A 21,432-nucleotide genomic window follows, 5' to 3' on the forward strand; every position below is an offset into this window, starting at 1 on the left:
AATAACAAACTTGGGGATGCACCAGATAATTTTCCAGGCTAATGTTCACTGTGAAGGGACCTGCAGGAGCGACACTAGCTCTGCTGGGTGAGGCAAGCAACGGATATCTTCCATAATAAGCTTTATTGATTAGATAATGTATGAGCATCATGATATTGTCATATTATTATTGTTAGTATTTTAGGTTTGGTTGTTGGAGACACAGTGACTACAATGATGTAATAAAGGAGGTCAAAATATGGGTTTTGGGAAACTTGGAAACGTAAGTGCACCATAAAACATCAAGGACCAGGATGGAGTAAGTGCTGGTGCTGACATTTACATAAATGTGTGCGATTAGATGTGTCAGCAACACTATGGTTCCACTTCCAGGCGTGAAATTTCAATCTCTTTTGAAAGGTGAAAGCAGAGAAGAAGAAAATCAGTGTGATTGGAGCTGTCTGATATCAGCTTGCTGCAGAAACCAGGTCAACCTGCTGAACAGCAACAGCAGGTGATGTTGAGACTAAAACAAATATGGCAGTGAATTTACTGTCACTTTTGAAGTCAGCTGAATTTTACTCATGTTGCCCGAATCACAAGGGCTTTACAATCTATACATCTTCAGACTGTCGACAGGAAGAAATCTCATATAGGAGTATAAACCCTTTTGACATTACACGACTGTTCTCACAGGCTGTGCAGTATATGACGAGTAAACTGCACATCATGTGTAAGATTGGAGGAATGCCCCTTTAAATCAGTGGTCATGAACACAGTTTTTATTCAATTAAAATACCTGCTTCACTTGTGTTAGGTGGAACCTGCTGATTTTTAAAAGAAGGAATTTCACCCTTGACGCCAGGCATTGTTATGGATATGTTACATTTGTACATGTCATATGTATGGCGTAGCAAAGATGACATGTAGTCTACAGAAGCAAAGTTTCTCGTTAGTAGGATGAGGGGATGGTGGATGTTGTGACACTTGCAGCAGACCACTGATCCCAACCAACAAAAGCGGGTATTTTTTAAGGAGATGCCCAGACTTGTCCAGTTGGGTTTGTAGCCACACAAGCGTATATTTTTTTAGCAACAGATCGGGACATTTCCAGCCATGTTTGTAGCAACAAAAGCAGGTATTTTTTAATGTGAGGTTGGTACATTTCCAGCCATGTTTGTAGTGAACAAACTAGGTATTTTAAGCCAAACAAAATGTCTTTTATGAAACCTAACCAAGTTTTTTGGGGGCCTTAACCTAACCATACAATAACCCAAGCGTTGCGCAACATAAAACTGTTAACTGAAAACTGAAACATAAAGAAAGGTAAGGTTCAACATACCTATGATTCGTACCAATGTAACATATCTGTGGTTTGGCGAAACGTACGATGCCAAATTATATTTTGCTGTTTGGGTTGGGAATTTACCTAAAATAAAACAATGATTTGTGAAAGTGGCTACCATTACTCATCCAAAATTTAAATCATCAACATATTTTTTTGCTGATGAGATAATTCATCCATGTAAGCAAACTCTGTCAACGACAGATATCGAACTCCACAGACTGTGCGGATTAGTTAGTATCATGTTAACTGTCTTAGAGAGGATGAAACAGACACCCTGAGGGATTATCCCTTTAGCCTTTGCAGTTGAGATAATCCTGATACACACAGCGTCAAACATGCTTTAATGTCTACGCCGGTATCTCCATAAAAGTCAGCACTCATTACCGATTCCCTGTATTGGTTTCCCACATTTCTTTCTCAGTATTTCCTCACTCCTCTGCTCTGTTCCCTTTTCCATGGAAATGAAGAGGCTGATATAAGAGAAACCATGGCAACAACCGCTCCACAATGGATACACTCACTTTGATATCAGTTACTGGAAACCAGAGCAACACTTCAGACACACTTGACGTTAAACAACAAACTAAATTTAATGTCTGACATGAACTTATAGACTTATTATATTCTGCAGCACAAAACACACACGTTACAATCACTGTACACAGTTTGAACTGTACGTTAAAAACATCATATTTCTTTGTGAAAGTGTAATTTGAGTGACAATTATAGTGCGGAGGACTGTGACTATAAAGGTATAAGAGCAATATGAGCACTTTAACATGTTTCACTTTCAAATTATGTGTCGTAGTTACTTTAGTATGCAACATATTCTTTAAGAAGATAATTCTTTAGTTCAAACACACATATAATAAAACGTGAATAAACATGTATTTACTCGCAAATACACACAAATGATTAAAAAAATAATTAAAGTAGCAAAGATCCACTGAAACAGTATTCATTACCATTTGAAATTCTTTTTAAAAAGACAGGAAAAAAAACATTGGAGTGTCACATTGAAATCCACCAGTAATGACAAAGGGAATAAATGATACAATCAAACATTAAATATTTATAGAGAGAACTCACACTGGTTAGATATATTTCTGAGCTGACACTAGTACTGCATGTTTCTCATCAATCATAGTATAGGGCAAAATGTGGAGTATAATGTGTAACAAAAAAAAACAAAACCTTTTGACAAAAACAGCAAAAAAGGTGAAAATATAACATATGACTGATAAATCAAGTGAAATTAGTTTCAGCACCATGTAAGTCCTAACACCATGCTAAAACAACTAGATCACTGGGCTTTTATTACTTGACATTTTATTTTATGGGTTTGTGGAGATGAAGAGTTAAAAAGAAAAAATATCTTGTCAAAAACACTGAGAGCAATCCAGTAGTGGTCACGATAAATAAGACATTCAAACAGGGAAATATTTATGAGCACAAAATCTAAAATCATCACTATCTTCCATGTACCTAATAGAACTAAGGCACATCACCACGGGTCAATTTACCTGCCTATACCTGCAGAACAGGTGCTACCACAAGCCTCTGAATACTGTAAATCCTTTACTTAACATAGGAACATAAGATAATTATGAATGTTTTGTATTACACCACACTTACAGCAAATATAATCTCTATTATTCACCAATTCAGTGGTTGGAGAGTGGCTGAAAACACTCTTTGTCACTGAACTCAGCTGAAACACGTCCAGTCTCTGGGTCACCGTTTGGTGGTTTGTGGTCAACTGGCCAGAAGCACGAAAGGATCGACCCTGTGTTACTACATAAAATGTCCACGTTACAATTTAGCCCGCGTTATGTTGTGCCCCGCGCTCCCCTATGTTATACGCTTTCTAAGACTGAAGTTGGCAGTTATGTTATAGGCTCTAGATGACCATATATATTACATCTTCTTCTTCGTCTTCTTCTTATTATTTATTAATATTATTATTATAATTATCATTATTATTAGTAGTATTATTAAATTAAATGCCCAGTACCTTTCACTAGTCCGGTGTGGCTACACATTTTGACAAATAAAGCACTGTCTCAATTAGAGGCCTGGTCTGGTTGCCTGGCACTTCATTTTTTTTTATAGAAGTTCTTCAGACGTATAAAACTGGGTTGTTGGCTACCTCAAATTATGTGTCCATTCCTCGATTACCCTGCAAGTTATTCATATTCCTTGAGTGCCGTAACTCTCTGATGAGCTGTCTGTTGGAGCTAGATGAAATGAATGATTTGTAATTGATATATTATCTGGAGCCTAATTTTTACACAAGTAATATTCATACTGGTTTGAATGAAATGTCTTTGCTGAGCAACAGTTTTGTGTGAAAGGAATTAAAGGCCTGTCCCAAATATAGGCCTGTTGAGTTCAGTGATTTAAGCAGATAATAGCCTGGGCTATTAAATGAAGTTTAATGGTAAAAAAACAAAACAACCAACCAACCAAACAAACAAACAAATGCCTTAAGTAATGACTTCACATTTCATCATTTCTTCATCATCATTTTCCACAACGTGTGTCATTGGGGAAATGCTCAACTCCAAGTACATCATTAAAAAATTATAATAAAAAATCATATCACATTATGAACACCATACTTGCCAAAAAGATATCATCAGTGTTTTCATTTTATCTTAAAGGAGCCTCAGGGTTGGAGCTGTGCTTCTGTGATAGCACCATCCCAAAATCAGCACTAGCCGCCATATATGGGCAAAGCAGAGCGGTAGCACTTAGCTAGCCAGCGGGGTGCACACACAGGACTCACATGCACTAACATGCACACACAGCTGGTCCAGCTACCACAACAAAGAACTGAGAAGCTCAGATTACAACACACACAGAGCGAGTGTGACTTTCAGCATGTCATTACTCCACTATATCAGTAAACAGTGGTTTGCTGTATAAATGCTCTGAGTATCGCTTACAGCTCCTTTAAGGTAATAATGATGTTCACATCTCCTTCACGATGTACAGCATTACACTAACAGCAGCTTCACATCTCATTGACAAATATCATCGGCCCTTGAGAAACAACTTTATTCTCATAAATCACCGGCTTGCCGAGATATGCGTGTGGTAAGCTCAAGCTTACTTGTGACTGGTTGATGCTGCTCTGTCTGCTGACCTGCTGATTGAAACTGTTTTGTCTGGAGGGCTGTGGACCAAAACTCTCCTCCGGCTGCTCGAAGCTGCTCTCGCTGTAGAGCCGCTGCCGCATTCCACTGGCACGTTTCCCAGAAGCACTCCTGGTTGGATATCTCTGACCGGTCTTATACCAGCCTGTCTCTTTAAAGACAAACCAAATATTCCCTACCCAGAGGATGACATTTACAAAACCAAAGACCTGAGGGAAGGACAGAGAGCAGGAGTGAAAGCCTTATTTTATCCGCTTTCATGTTTCAGTGTTTCATTTGTTGACTGAATACTTACTGCAGATGTATTAAGTCGTGACCAGAGAGGCTCCTGGGTGGCCGCACATTTGTTCTCCTGAGCTCTGCAGGCTGAGATGAGCAGAAGCACATGTGTTGGGTTTGTGGCCGCCTTGATATCAGAGAGCGCTTTGGCCCAACAGCAACTGCTGACCAGCCACATGAAGGAGAAGATGACTGTGACAACAAAATCCTGCTCAGGACAAAGAGTAGAAAGGAAGCACAATAAATTTAATATGTTTGATGTCATAAAAACACAAATATTATCACACTATTATTGCATCTAATTCAGGTGTGGACACAGAGGAGTGTTTATCGAAGGTATGAACTCACTGACCACAAGCGGGCCTCTATTGTTCTTCAGGTACTTGTTCTGGTAGAAGACATAGACGATGGTGGCCAGCAGCGAGTACAGGAAAGCAAAAACACCCACAGTCAGGAAAAACTGAGCAGCTGAGGAAAAGTCACCATCCAGGAAAAGAATCTCCTCCCTCTTTGACTCACACGCAGGAGCTTTGAAATGCACCTCCTGTAATCTACAAGACAGAAAGAGGAGGATTACAGCAAATGAAGAAATACAGGTTGTTATTAAAATCACCTTACTTTAAATACCCATTGTTCCCTGGCACTCTGAGAGCATTTCATTAACAAACCTGTGGTTAAAAAGGGAGGTTTAAGCTCAAAAAACATCGACACAGCTAAGAAACCTTTATCTGGTGCTGCATACCAACCCAGCTGCTGGGATTAATGTTGCCATTGTACGTTTCTGCAAACCACAGTTATGTTAAACTTCTTTGAACTGACCCTTCGCTAAGTCCCACCCCTGGACGCAGACTGGCCAATCATAACGTAGTATCAGGCCAGCTCAGACCAGGGTCTGACAATACTCGTTACCTGGAGAGGTTGGAAAAAGATATACGTTTCTTCCCTGTTCCAAAACCCCAAACCAAACCCTGAAAAGTGTAGGGTTAGCTAGCTAGCTACTGAAGATATAACCTGCTGAATGTATACACATGCTGCTTTTGCTTTTTAATGACTATAACACTGAATAAAGACCGACCCTGCTGTACAGGAACCAGTGAAGGGAAGCAGGGAAACTTTGTGATATTGAACCAGCTGTGTGTCATCGCAGTGTGTGCAGATGAACGTTGTTTGACTTCCCCCAGAGATCCCTGCCTGTCCAGAGGCGGAGGTCCGAGTGCTGGCAGCGGCACGGGGGTGAAGCCAAACACCGTTCATCTGCACACACTGTGATGCCACACAGCTGGTTCAATATCAGTGAAGTCTCCCTTTATATTCATTGTCTTCTGTGGCGATCATCAGTGATGTGGTGGTTCACTTTCACACTGTGATCTGTAGCCTATAGTTCGGCTTTAGCTTCTAACTATCTTTGTCTTTTTAACCTGTTGTTGCTGCTGAGTCAGTTTGACATCCTGGATATATCCTTCAAACACAGACTGTAGACCCCTCTGTCTGCTTCTCTCTGGAATCACTCTTTCATTTTTCCAAAAATATTTTAATATTTCTTCAGAGAGTGCAGTTAGTTACAGTGTGGGCTCCATGCTTACTCCAACATCTTGTCAGACCATCACAAAGGGGCGGGGCTTAGTGAAAGGTCAATTTTGCGAGTGACAAGCTGTCTGCATTACAATCTTATCCCAACTTGTCAAATGCAGTTTTTTAAATGCTTGTTATAACGGAACTATAACAAATTGAGCACAAAACCTAATGGCTTAGGGGCAGTTTGCCATTTGCATGCTTAGCAACTAATCAGTCAAAGCACAGTTCAGTTAGGTATGAAACATGACCGGTTTTACAATAAATTGCAGTGAAGTTTCCAGAGGTTAGTATCGCCATTTCAAATTTTAATGATCATTAAAGCTGTGTTTCAAATTACTGCGCTGTGAAAAACTCACTGTCTAGAATCAACCAAAGTTAGCAACAGTCTCTCAGATGCAGGGGCAGCATGTTTTGTTAGTCCCTTGTTTACTGAGTGGGCGTGCAGCTGACAAACCAGTGGTGCCAAGTCAGTGTACATGAGGACAAACGTTTGATTTGTCCGCATGTGCACTGACACAGACACATGCACATTGGATATGGTTTTCATATGTTACATACACAAGGGATTATTCTTTTAATGTTCATGCAAAGAGTTGCTCATTTTATTTGTGGTCGTTCATATAACTGTGCAGTGGTTAGCATTGTCGCCTCACAGCAAGAGGGTTCCCCATTTAAACCCAGGGTGCAAACTCCATCCTTCTGTGTGGAGTTTGCATGCCTTCCCCATGTCAGCGTGGGTGATCTCTGGGTACTCCAGCTTCCTCCCACAGTCTAAAGACATGCAGGTTAACTGGTGACTCTAAATTGTCCGTAGGTGTGAATGTGAGTGTGAATGGTTGTCTGTCTCTATGTGTCAGCCCTGTGATAGTCTGGCGACCTGTCCAGGGTGTACCTGCCTCTCGCCCAATGTCAGCTGGGATAGGCTCCAGCCCCCCTGCGATCCCTAACAGGATAAGTAGTTACAGAAAATGAATGAATGAATGAATGAATATAAAACTTGGTGAAATAATTTTAGTGTGTGTGTGTGTATCAGTGCTTGTCAGCACATTTTAACAATACTGTAATGTTACTGATAACCATGATAATATTTATCACCGTGACATTTATGATCACTATAATCATGATACAAATTTTCATACAGTTTTATCCCTAAGTGCCGCACAAAGTTAAAGACAGCCGCACTGACCCACTGATACTCAAAATGTAAAAAACAAGCATTCTTTTTCTGAAAGTTGGCCCCCCCAACTGCTCAGGCCGCCTGACCAAGGCAGCCCCCTCACTCTGACATCTCTCCACTTTGTGCATGTATAGGTCCTGTTTGTGCATGTGTGTGTATTTAGGACCTGTGTGTTAATGACAACGGAGTGAAAAAATTGAATTTCCCCTTGATTAATAAAGTATATAAAATAAAAAAAATAAAAATTAAACTAATGGAGACAACAGTTTCTGAAACTGGTCAAGTACTGAGAGAGACTGCTACAGCCAGCAGCTGCATAATGCTTGCAATATAACCAAATGGGGCAATTGTGCATCGTCACTGTCCATTAAAAGTGGTTATTTTTACCACAGACAGATTCAGATCGTTATTATGTGTCTGAGGTGTCTCTTTACCTTTCACTCAATCCAGGCTGTTTGTTATTGTGTCTAACTCTCAGACAAAGAGTAGTCTCATTCTGAAATCTCACAAGACATATACTCTGACTCAAATATGAGCAGACACAGAATTCAAAGGCCTCATCCACATTGTCAAAATCAGCTAAATAATTATCCATAACACTAAAAATCTTTTCAATAACACTAAACTACATTTTCTGTACTCCAACAATACACACTACTCCCTCTGTCTCCAGTTTCCGGCGTTGTCTTCCTGCAACAAGTCACATCTTGTGAGGTTTCAGAACAAGACCTAAACACAATAACAAACAGACTGGATAAAGCAAAAGGTAAAGAGACACTTCAGACACTTCACACATTCTGAGCCTGCCTGTGGCAGAAATAGCTACTTTCAATGGACATATAGTGACAGTGCACAATTGCCCCATCTGGTTACATTGCAGGCAACTCTCAATACTGGACTAATTTCTAAAACTGTTATACATCAGTCACTCAGACACAAAAACCTGGGAAAACAGGGTCCAGGTTAAAAAAAGCTGACATCACCCTTTCATGCAAAGGTTTGGCTGTGCTGCTTTAATCATTGTTATAAAATGAACGCTGCCAGACGCATTTGGAAATATTTCAGACATCAGTCATTGTTTCATTTTATCCATCAGATGCACACACACACACACACACATTCTTGTACTTCTATTTTTGTAAGGACCCGCATTCATTGACATGAACGGTAAAACCAAGTTTAACCCTCAAACAAGCCTTTGAAAAAGAAAAGTCTAAACTTTGCAAAAATGTCCTCACTCTGTTGCTAAAATATGTTTTTTGGTCCTCACTGTGTAGTAGGCTACACGCACGCACACACACACACACACACACACACACACACTGTGTAGTAGGCTACACGCACGCACGCACACACACACACACACACACACACACACCTTTACCTAACCCTAAAATTTAACACTGTCCCAAAAATCAGCTTTCTCTCAAATTCAGGAAACGCCTTTTGTTCCCAGTTGGACAAGCTGTCCCCAGTTAGGCCAGTGTTGGCTTAAAGGTTTGTCAGTTGTGACCAGATGTTCAATACTCAGCAGGACAGATCTGGGTAAAGTGAAAAAGCAGCGCTTGCCCCTCCCACAAGGCTGTTAATTAACCCCAGCTGCACCAGTGGCGCTGCCCAGTGGCCAGTGCTCCTTCGTGCCCTGATGCTTCAGCTTCAGAATTTTTTGCCTCCCGAGGCTCCTTTTAAAATGTCTAGTTTATTATGTTAGAAATAGCAAAACATTTCAAAAGAGCTGAAAAATAATAAAGGTCTGTCGGCAGCAATTTGGGTTACTGTGCTATTTATACATGAGAGTGGGCACCACTGAAGTAACACACAGACACTAGTGTCAAGTCAGCTGAGCTGTTAATTAGACACTTGGCCATCACGGCAGACATAGAGTTTGGGGGTGGTCGACCACACGGCTGCACCACCAGACCAGAGAGTACACATTCACAGACACACTATACCATTCATCATCCAGATTACATGAATGTTATCGGTGGTCTGTTGCTCTTTGAGGTATTCCGTTTAACAGTGTGTCTTTATATTTTACTGTTGTGTTGTATTCTGACTTTTTGAATGGAGTTAATGAGCAATATCCAGCTGCAGTTTCATTGAATTAATGGGTGATTGAATTATATTTCTACTGTGCACACTGGAACTGCTGACAGTCTATTACAGCTGTTTATAAATGAGCACTTTCCTCACTCAGAATAGCAACAAGGCTAACAAACAGAGTCACTCTTCTCTCATCCTCCAAACATCTCTGTGGTGTTTTATCTAGCACAAGTCCAGGACGCCCAGAGTACACGCAGGTCTGCTGAAGTCAGAATGAAACAGGGTCAAAGAAAGACACCAGCTTCTGTTCTGCTCATCAGCTTGTCAATGATCACTCCACAGCTACACCAAGTTGCGATAAAGTGCTGTAAGATCACAAGAGCCCACCTGAGGTTAAGTCTCGATTGATAGGACTGCAGGTACAGTTTTGCCGAATGATGCACTGGAACATTTTGGAGTTAAATTGGTCCGGTTTCCTGCTCAGCTGTCCAGCTTCCTGATTTTAAATTGGGTGAGCTTTAAGAGAGAGCAGCTCCTCTCTGCTGAGCCTGACAACATGATGAACTGTGCAGCTTTTAAAGCTTCTTTTTTTTTTGTCTGGCTGATCAGTTTCCTAAAATGTGCAGAGATGATTGTCTGGTCATGTCTAGTTAGTCCAAAGCATCTTTGTAAATTAGTCTGTTAATCCACGTTTATAATTATATAATTATAATTATCTAAATATGTAAAAAGAGGAATTGTCGAGGATTAAATTAAATGTCATAAAATCAAAATTATATGACAGTTGATATTGTTCTTTAGGTATTCACAAGTTGATCGCGTGCAAAGAAAAGCACAAACAATAACTTTACCTGAATGGATAGCCAAAATCAATGTTGATGCTGAGGTTACTCTGCCTCCTGTCGGCACAGTCCACTTTAACCTGGAGATGACCATAGTATCCTCCACATGTTGCAAAAGCACAGATGGCAAAAATCTATGAAAACAAAACAAAACAAAAAAAGTCATAAAAGGATCCCCATCTGTTGATAATTCATACCTTTGATTGATCCAGTATCATGTCTGTGAGTGCAGCTCACTGCATTATGTATACACATCAATAAATTACCGGACTGATTATTAAGATTTATAATTGGGTTGAAAACAAAACCTGAATAATTTAAAAGTCGGAAGACAACTGACGGAGCTGCTCACTGTGCGCTGGAGGGTGGCCACAGCAGTACAGTCACATTCAATTTGAAGTCTGAAGTCTCATTTTACCTTTATAGTTCTTACACAGAATATTCATGTAAAGAATACGAGATTTACTCTGTGGTAACTACTTTAAACTGATTTCTCTTTACTTTTAAGTACGTTGCACATCAACAAACTGCACTGATATTAAACCTGAGAGACATTTCAACAATCAGTAAATCAAAAACATCACCATCACATTTGATATTTTCATTCATACAATGTAACTATGCTTTAAGTAGAAGGAGAAATAAAGATTAGTGAAATGAAACTTACCGGAGCAAATATAACCATACACATTTAAAAACCACAGATCTCAAGTCCCACTCCACAGTGTCGGCAGCTTTTGTCATCTGGGTTGAAACGCCACTGATAAGGACAGGAAAAAAAAGGAGAGTGGCTCTGCCAGTGGAGGGGAGGGCTGACAGGAGATATCCTCCCCAGGGTGGAGTCTGAGATTTTACTGTACCTCTATATTTGTTCATAAGCACTGCAATAAACTGTACTATGATTGAGAGAATGTGAGTGAATAGATGGTTTGTTACTGTTACTGTGTGACCATAAAGACATTGCTTTGAAATGTTTTTTTTTTTTCTAAATAAAGCCCCATCAGAAATATGCCAGAATCAGAATCCAGTTTATTGCCCTGTAGGTTTTCACAAGCAGTTTGCTTGCGTAACATAAACATAAAAATAGAAAATGATTGAACATAAAAGAAAGCATTGCAAAAAGCAAAATACCTTAAAACAGAATTAAAGAAAACTACAATAAAAACATGAGGAATGTGCAATGATGTACGCTACAAAGTATAAAAAGAAAATAACAAGACGACATGTGATGTAAATATCTGCTTCAGCATTTCATCGCCAAAGAGAAAACTGTCCATATTTTGTAGTTTTATTTTTTCTAATTAATCAAAGGATTGGGTGTTACTTCCTTCCTCCTGTTGTTCAGTGGCGCCCCTTGTAATTTTTCATGGGAGTGGCCAGATCGGACCACTGAAAATCTTGGAGTGGCACACCAAAAATAAAAGCCAGAGCTATGTTTCAAGAATTCTGTTGTAGCTGATTGAAAACTATGTCAGTATGCAACATTTCCTCATACAGTGGTTTGTATGATATCTTAAGGAAATGCACGTACAATGGTTTATATGATACCTACTGAATTAGAGTTGCAGAAATGGCATTGTCACCTTTGTCTTTAACTTATATCTTTGTTTATGCTTATCCATTTATTTATTTCTTTTCTTAAAATATAACAGATTTTTTTCTTTGTTCATTTTTGCAGGGTTTTCGGTTTGACAATGTAGAAAATTCAGTTATTATATTCAGAGAGTTTCATGAATTTTCTTTCTTTCTGAATTCATGTATGGTGTCATGCGTGTATGATAACGTGAGGTAATTAATCATATTTATTTGATAAACACTGATTACACCCTACTTCTGTTGCCATGGTAACTGAACTGTATTCCGAACTGTGCAAACCAAGAAAAATATAATATATATTATTTATAGTTTCCCTGCACAAAAAAGAAGTATTACCTTCTTTAAAAGCCTCCATCAGCAGCTTTAAGTTGTTGTTGTTTTTTTTAATATTGGTTCCTTCAACATGAATTAACTTGAGTCTATTTTATGAAATCATGAAGGGAACTTGTAATACTGTAAAACTTGGCTAACTATGTCATTGCTTGAAGACATGCTCCACCTCACACAATATGTACATTTACATTACATCACTAAGAGCCCACAATAAACATGCTTGAGACTTATTTATCATACCAAGGTCTGATGAATAATCAGACTGAAGTGTTTCAAACTTTGCACAGCTTGTGTTGAGATATTATAGTGGTATAGGTATCAAGGATGTTTCAGGATCAGGCAAGTTATAGGGTCCCATAAATTATTGGGCCAGCCCTGCATGAAGTAAAATCAAATGATTTCATATTATACAGATACAATTTTTAACATGATGTCTCTTCTACAAATCAACATGTAACATTGTAGTTGAAATAATAATTAATGGTCACTAACATAAAATAGAATATACTGTAGATTATGTGCTGTCTGCACTGTAATCATTGTGGATACTTTAATTACATTTCCTTTTTTTATTGAGACACTGATGATTGGACCATTTGCATTGTAATAAAAAAGATTCTGCTGACCTCTTTTGGTGACAGATGTGCACTGCAGATTTATTTCTAAGTAAGGATGATTTTAGGTCTGTGCACATCACTGAGTGAATTTAATAATGTACTGCACCACAACCTGGATTTTAGATAAGGAATATATCATGTGATGTCTCAGCCTGGTCTGATTTTGTGCATTGAAGAAATAATTAACGTTCACTCTGTGTTCAGGGATAACAAATATTCAGATTGTTTATTTATTTATTTTGATGGAGGGGCTCTCGAGTAAAAGAAATGTAATTGACAAATATCTCAAAAATTCTAAATTTTAGAGTGATGTCCTACTTACAAAACAGACTATAATATTAAACACCTCAAGCTTAAACATTCCTGGAGCTTGGGTCCTCTACCAGAGTCCTGGAAAATTGAGGGTTCTGCGCAGTATCTTGGCTGTTCCTAGGACCGCACTCTTCTGGACAGAGACCTCAAATGTTGCACCTGAATCTGCTGGAGCCACTCTCCCAGTTTGGAGGTCACAGCCCCGAGTGCTCCAGTTCCCACTGGCACCACTGTTGCCTTTACTCCCCACATCTTTTCTGGCTCCTCTTTCAGCCTTTGGTATTTTTCCAGCTTCTTGTGTTCCTTCTTCCTGATGTTGCTGACACTCGGGATTGCTACATCTATCACCACTGCCTTCTTCTGTTGTTTGTCCATCAACATGATGTCCGGTTGGTTAGCCATCACCAGTTTGTCAGTCTGGATCTGGAAGTCCCTCAGGATCTTAGCTCTGTCATTCTCAGCCACCTTAGGAGGAGTTTTCCATTCTGACCTTGGGACTTCCAGCCCATACTCAGTGCAGATGCTCCTGTACACTACGCCAGCCACTTGGTTAAGGCGTTCCATGTACGCTCTTCCTGCCTGCATCTTACACCCTGCTATTATGTGCTGAATTGTCACAGCAGAGCATCTCTGCACAGCCTACACCTAGAGTCCTGTCTGGTGTGGTAGACCCCTGCTTCCATTGATCTTGTACTAAGTGCCTGTTCCTGTGCTGCCATGATTAGTGCTTCTGTGCTGTCTTTCAGTCCAGCCTTAGGACTTCCTGATTTCAGCCACTTCTTCAATCTGTGGGTAGTACATGCCATGCAGGGGCTTGTCCTTCCATGATGGTTCGACCTCCTCTTCTTCATTCTAGGGTTTTCTGCACCCTGAGGTATTCACTTAGCAGTTCATCTTCGGAGGCCATCTTCCTGACCCTGGATCTTGGTTGTTTCATCCTGGACAGTGGCTCTGACTCTCATCAATCCTCGGCCCACTTCGTTCCGCTTAGTGTACAGTCTCAGGGTGCTGCACTTGTGACGAAATCCTCCATGCATTGTGAGAAGCTTCCTTGTTTTGATATCAGTGGCCTCTATCTCCTCTTTTGGCCAGCTTACCAGCGGGGTATCTGAGGACTGGCAGGGCGTACGTGTCGATGGCTCGGTCTTTGCTCTTTCCGTTCAGCCGACTTTTCAGGACCTGCTTTACTCTGTGTAGGTATTTGGCTGTGGCTGACTTCCTTGCGTACTCCTTATGGTTCCCATTTGCCTGCAGGACCCCAAAGTATTTATAGCTGACCTGAACATCTGCAATGCTGCCTTGTGGTATTTCAAGCTTGAATGTAATACAGCTACAGGGGTAGCAGCCAATTATGGATTTAAAAAAAAAGAATAACAATGACTTAAGAAAATTCACTGAAAAAAAGTGAAGTGACTTTGATCGACTAATTCCCTCGGGCAAGTTTTTGATGTTAATGGCAAAATGACTGATGACATTTTCAGTCAGCCAGTGCCCAAAAGGATCACTGGCTGCTTTTTGGTTCATATGAGGTGAAGGGATTTGAAAGGCAGAAAGATGCCAGACTTAACGTAACGTTTAGTAATCAGTTCTGAAAGTGATAGATACCCAATGCTGGAGAGTAAAGGCAGAAGTCATGTGGAGTATTTTAAAACTCATTTCACACGTCGAAGGCTGACAAGAACATTAGACTGGGGTAAAAATAGAGGTTTATGCAGAGGACAAATGAAGACATGAAAACTCCTCTGTCCATTTTGTCAAAGATAGAAAGGTCGTTTTTTTGCAGTTCTCAGCTGAAAGAAACCAAACTATATTCAGTCCCTTTGCACATATAATCAAACCTAAAGCTAGTTTTAAAATATTTCTATTTTGTATATGCCGTAAGCTACAGTAAATCTGCAGAGTAACTAGTTACTAAAGCTGTAAAATACAGTAGAGTAGAAGTACAAAGTAACATAAAATGGAAATACTCAAGGAAGTTCAAGTGCCTCAAAATTGTACTTAAAGCCACAGTGTGTAGGAATTTCTCCCATCTAACGTTGAAATCATATATTGTATTCAAACAGATGGCACACTCTAGCGCCTCACTGTTTCAAACACATATTGCAACAACTGTAGCCGCTGTGTACCAAAAAGCTATGATAACACTGATGAAACCATGTCATCCGATACTACATGGAGTATTCGACGCGAGTTGACAAACCCCCTCCTCACCATGCTGGCTGTGTTTACAACGTAGGACTGTTGGGGTGGATGTAAATTGAAACAAACCAATCACGTCTTGTCCTTTGACAACTGACAAGTGGCTCAACCTCACACACCTCATCTCTCTCCTCGCATTACTGCGCCACTAACAGCTGTTAGTGGCCAGCGGCACTACTGCCGCATAACAAAGTCCCACTCTTTGAGCATAATGCAGGATCATGTATTATGCAGCATCTCGGGAGACGGAATCCTCGTCGCCAAGAAAGTGCAAAAGGGAATCAAAAAGGCAGCGTGACCGGCGAATTAAAAAAACAAGGGTCAGCATTGGGGTTGCCTTTCTCAGGTGGAGAGAGCTGCCGAAGGAGAAAGGTAATATAATCACAGGCCAGCGCTAACAGCGGCTAACAGCGGCACAGTGATGCGAGGAGAGGGATGAGGCTGTTAGCGACTGGCGGCTAACAGCGGCTAACAGCTAACAGCTAACAGCGGCGCAGTGATGCGAGGAGAGGGATGAGGCTGTTAGCGACTGGCCGCTAACAGCGGCTAACAGCCAACAGCGGCGCTGGCCTGTGATTGCATTACTATTCTCCCTCAGCAGCTCTCTCTACCTGGGAAAGGCTACCCCGATGTGGGCCTTAGTTTTTTTAATTCGCCAGTCACGCTGCCTTTTCTATTCTCTTTTGTGCTTTCTTGGCGACAAGGATTCCATCTCCCATGATGCTGCATATGCATGATCCTGCATTATGCTCAAAGAGTGGGACTTTGTTTCAAATTTGCCAGGGTAGTAGCGAATCGCCTCTTGCTCCTCTCCTTCGGCTCCTCAGTCACGCAGTGCTGGCCTGGCTCTCAACGAAAACGCCGAAGGCGGTGCTGTATGTCCCTTGCTGGCGGGTGTATTCTCAAGATGGCGAAACGTAATGGAACCCCACAGACGACTTACCCGCACAATGTACAAACAAATCCGAAATTCTCCTTTTACGAGAATAAGTCACATTATTGGTGGAGGTAATAGTACACCAGTGATGACATATTTATGAATGCAGACATCAATTTTCGCCAATAAACAACTGAAAATGTTACGCAATGTCCCTTTAAGTACAGTACTTAGGAATTATACTTTGTTACATCCCACAGCTGCTTGGTGGTCAAGGTCCCCTAATATCAATTCATAATGTTCTCACTGCTATTCTGATTCTTACTGGAATTAGGGACACTTTAACAAAACTGGCAGTTAGTTTATATGTTTGTGAATCCAGTTTTCTTCACACAATACCTCCAGTCTCACTCTTGTTTGCAGCAATTAGTGAACAGTACAAAAAAAGCACAATATTGCATAAAATAAGGGATGATGTCATGAAGAGTATGGTAATAAGTATTACCGTGTCTCGGCAAATGAAGAGCCTAAAGGTTAGAGAAGTTAGCTTGTGGCTGGGAGGTCTTTGGTTCAGTTCTTGGGCCGTCAGGATAAATCTCAGTGGGGGAAGTGACAAAGCAGCATTAGCACCACTGAGGTGACCTTGAACAAGGCCCTTAACCCCAGCCGCTCCAGTGGAGCTGCTCAGTGGTTCTCAGATGAGACTGTAGTCGTACCAGGCAGCTTCAATATGTGTATATGTGTAACTGTGTGAATGTGATTAGGGCATTCCTGCAAAACAGAGGCTTCCTTTCACTGTGTCCCTAAATAAATTAAGGTTAAAGAAATCCATCCAAAAGAAAAAAAACAAGAGAGAAAAATGTTGCATCTATGTTAATGCTAAATGCTAATATGCTCATGATGGATCCTCTAGCAGTGACTTCTACATTTGCGTCAGAGCTTTTGCCTTCAGTGAGGTGCGTGAGGTCTTTCTGCTGCTTTTTACAGTAATCCCTGATGTAACTGCATTCAGCTCAACATGTTTGAAAACCTTCAGGAGTGGCAGTCAGACAGAGAAGCCTGATTATATTATGTTTTGAGAATAAACAAGGAGAGAAGTTGTGAGGACTTTGTGGCATTCAAGACTCCTAGAATGACCTCAGACAGGTGAGTACAATAACACACCCATTGACTATTGTAACTTACTGTGAAACATAGTATTGTGTGTATCATTATTCATTCATTATACATAACCACATATTCTACTCAGGATAGGGGAGGGGTAGGAGTCCATACCAGCTGACAATAGTTTTTTATAAAATAATCCTCATTATTTAAAAATGTAATCTGAGTAAACGTTACTGGATTACATTTTAAATTAACCTACTTTTGACTTTTGTCTAAGTAGATTTTACATTAGTACTTTTACTTTATTTGAGTAGCTTTTCTTTAAAGTATAGTACTCTTACCTGAACAAAATATTGATTTGTTGCATCCCTGACAATGATTTTAAAAGAAGAGATGGGAGACAAATGGTACTGTAGCCTCCCTACCTCCTTCTGATGATGTAACGTGCATTCTATACTCTTTATATAATCACCTGTTCATTGTTCAAACACATCACTATTGAGTATTAGTAATTTCTTATGATTGACAACTCTAGAACACAGCGTCTGTTTGTCATGTATTAAGTAACCCTTTAAATAAGAAAAAAAATTATGTTTCATTTAAAAAATACATCTTTGAACTGCAATTTTTCTCATCTGCTTCCAGTTAAGACCATAATCTCATTAGTGATGTAGTCAAATATTCGCTTTGTTTGTAGCCTTGGTTATTTAAACACAACAAACCAAATGACTTTACCTGCTCTGTGCGTCTTCAGCCAGCAGAGAGCAGTACTTAGCTGCACTGATTGAGAGGTAAATCTCTGACGCTGCAGTGATGAGCTCTTCCTACTTTCTCACTGCATTTGATCTTTCTCCTCTCCCCCAAAATCCAGTAGACGACTGTATCTCCTGCATGTGCAATAAGCTAAATACACCTCACCTCTTCCACTGCTGTGTGCACTGATTGGATAAACTGCATATCCAACTCGATGAAGGACTGCGCTGTTCAACAGCTATAGGGTTTTTTCGTCATGTTAAAGTGGTGAGGCTCCAGCCTCTCGCTGCATTATTAATGAATCTTTTTCTGGCATCATCTCTCCTCTCTACCCTGAAAACTGTGAGAGGAAGAGACAAGCATAAATCTGGTGGTTTTCACAAGGCCTCCACCTGGAAATGTGCTGTCCAACGAGTTGATATAGTGTTTTTTTTTTCTTCCTACAGAGGATCATCTTCGGTCTGGGGCTAATCTAGAACATGCAAAGACTCAAGCCCACTTCAAATCCTAATTAAGCCTGAGTGTGTGCAGTATATCGTTGTTAAAAAAAATCATTCCAGTGTAGCCTGAAATTATAAAAATGAACCTTAAACTATGGAAATCATCTCTGAAAGTAAACATACTGTTTGTCCGTCTGTATTTTCTGCTGTTAAATAGAGAAAAGGAAAAATATTCTTCAAGGAAAAAAAAAAATCGTGCACAATAAGAATGTAAAGGGATGTCAAGTGAAAATGCAAAACAGAAACAAAAGACTAAATGTTTTCTTATGGACCTGCTGGGATGCCTCCTCCAGTTCACCGCAGGATTACTGCAAAGAGGGAGCATGGAAATATCAGAATTCCATTTTCTATTTCTGCATTAGGAAAAAAACAAAACGATAAGAGGCTGTGTTAGTTATGTAAAAGGATTTGCACAGATTGATAATTTCCTTAAAAAAACAGGCTTCTCCTAACTCCTAAAAGCCAATTACCACCCATCTCCTCTTTTAACTGTTAAACATTTCACTCCTCTGCAATCCATATATCCAGTCAATTTCACATTGAAAAAAGGAAAAACATCTGGTACAAGGCGTATCTTAAAATGCCAGTCACCCAGGATATACACACATTCTTGGTGAGCGTTGGGCGTCATCTTACAGTATTTGCTGGGTGTGAGACGGCTATAGTAGCTGCAATGCTGACACTGACCCTATTCCATCAATCTCACATTAAAAACGCTCCCAGCATTTAAATATTTCAAAGAGCTCCTCAGCTAACTCCAGAGAAGCTCTGAGCCTCTGTGTGTGCATGTGTGTGTGTGTGTGTGTCTCTGACAAACCCTTTTTCAAACTGCTTTTAAAATGCGGTTGAACCCAGAGCTTATGACTGCTGACTAAACACTAAGCTAAAGTCTAAAAAGAGGAATACAGATGATACAAGTGCACACGATAAATCTGTCTCTGCAAAAACAATCACATTTCACGCATGCCTCCCTCACTCTCTCTCACTCTCTCTTAAAGAATATATACAGAATAAAATAATCATGCTCTCTACATACACTGTATGGAAAGGAAAGACAGACTTATACATGAAGAGAGCTGGGGAGGGAAGTCATGAATATATTATCATGCAGTTATTCTGTGATGTTTCAGCTGTGCTGCACTGTCTGGTTTGTCACTGTGTGCTTTACATATGCTGTCTGTGTCAGCTCTCCAAAGACACCCACATGACAGCGTGCAAGGGACACACGCACATTAAGGCACAAAACACAACTCTGCTGCGTGTTTATTGGCTCTGTTTTGTGTGGGCTTCATGATTTCATGTTTTCCCTCAAGCAAGGTTTTGTATTTTTTTTTAGTTTTTAATTTCTTAGAGACAAAATTAACGAGAAAAAAAGGCTGTTTAGATGATAGTGAGACTATCATTAGGTGTGACGATAAAGTCAGGCAGTTCCTCTTAGAATATGACTTCAATTAATAATTAATTTTGAGGGTAGGGTCAAGGGAAGTTCAAATGATTCATCTCATCTCCGCTGATCATAGCTACAAACCCAGTGTAGTAATAGCTAGTATAGTATACACATATTTTTCTAGGTCAAACCTATTCAACAGGAAACCTTGACTAGGTTCTTTGTTTATTCAACAGATTTGTTGATATTGTGAATATACCGTAAGTGATCAAATTGCCTTGAAGTGGTCATGTGAAGGGGCTTTAATCCTTTGAAACGTGGAGCGACATCACTTTTCTTATGCTGTTTTGTGACTCCTTTCGCAAGTATTTTAACCTTTGAACCCTGCGCAAATCAATGCGTTTTCTGTCAAAGACATGGGGAAAAAAGGCAAAAAGCAACTTGGTAAAAAATATCCCAAAAATTGCCAAATACTAGATTTAGATTTTTTTTTAAATAGGGAAAAAAGAAAAAAGCTAGAGAAAAACTGTGTTTATAATTATTATTATTACATATTTAAAATTTTATGTTACAGGGTTATTAGACTTTTGAGCACTTTTTCAGGCCATGTCCTTGTTTGTTTGTTTTGTTAACTAATTTTCAAGTTTTGAATTTTCTCCTTTTACTAATTTCTTGCAAATGTTTGGGGTCACTTCTTCTTTCGCTGCTCATTGCTTTCTTCCCAGGTTTTTGAGAGACATCAAGCCAATTTGCTCAAGTTTCAAAGGGTTAAAGGGGCTCTATGTGAATCTGTGTGCGGATGAGTCAGTGGCGTAAGGTAGTTAACGACAGGCTCCAGTGCACACTAGTTACTTGTTATGAAGCATACACATATGCAGCTATCGTATATACTCTCATCACATGATTAAATTAAGATCTGACATTGGACAACGACAAGAAGACGAGCAATCATCACTGCATATCTGTATATGAGAAAATACCAGAGACAATAAGAAATTATTAATTTAAAGGAATAGTTTTATAAATAGTTTATAGCTTTTGTAGTCATATACAGGCTGTTAGCCCAAACTGTTCGTATGTTGCCCTACGGAAACTAATGCACCCAAATTTGTGCATATCTCACATTTTTCAAAAAGGCTGCAATCACATGACCAGTGCACTGACAGTAGTACACAAGGGTAGTGGATGGGTCACAAAAAAACGTGTAAATTTTGCATGAACTCTGAGTCATTTTAAGGAATGTCCTCCTCATGTTTCTTTTTCTAAACCTAACCTCAGTAACTTCAGTAAACCTAACCTATGTAGCTTTACGTTAATTATGGAACTGTACATTAAGGACGTCATTTGTGG

At 39.8% G+C, this 21,432-nt stretch overlaps 1 protein-coding gene and 1 pseudogene across 1 annotated transcript; both read right to left on the reverse strand.

The window, feature by feature from the left end:
• Positions 1-1,892: 1,892 nt before the first annotated feature.
• Positions 1,893-11,157, reverse strand: LOC117257350 (synaptoporin-like). Its single transcript, XM_033627503.2, has 5 exons — positions 11,069-11,157; positions 10,411-10,535; positions 5,117-5,315; positions 4,781-4,972; positions 1,893-4,694 (listed from the first exon to the last, which is right to left on the reverse strand). Exons 1-5 carry the CDS (start codon positions 11,090-11,092, stop codon positions 4,344-4,346), a joined length of 891 nt encoding a protein of 296 aa, XP_033483394.1. The 5' UTR covers positions 11,093-11,157; the 3' UTR covers positions 1,893-4,343.
• Positions 11,158-13,277: 2,120 nt separating this feature from the next.
• Positions 13,278-14,364, reverse strand: LOC144461749 (uncharacterized; annotated as a pseudogene).
• Positions 14,365-21,432: the final 7,068 nt, after the last annotated feature.

Source organism: Epinephelus lanceolatus, chromosome 1 (assembly GCF_041903045.1).
Source record: "Epinephelus lanceolatus isolate andai-2023 chromosome 1, ASM4190304v1, whole genome shotgun sequence".
Classification (NCBI taxonomy): Eukaryota; Metazoa; Chordata; class Actinopteri; order Perciformes; family Serranidae; genus Epinephelus; species Epinephelus lanceolatus.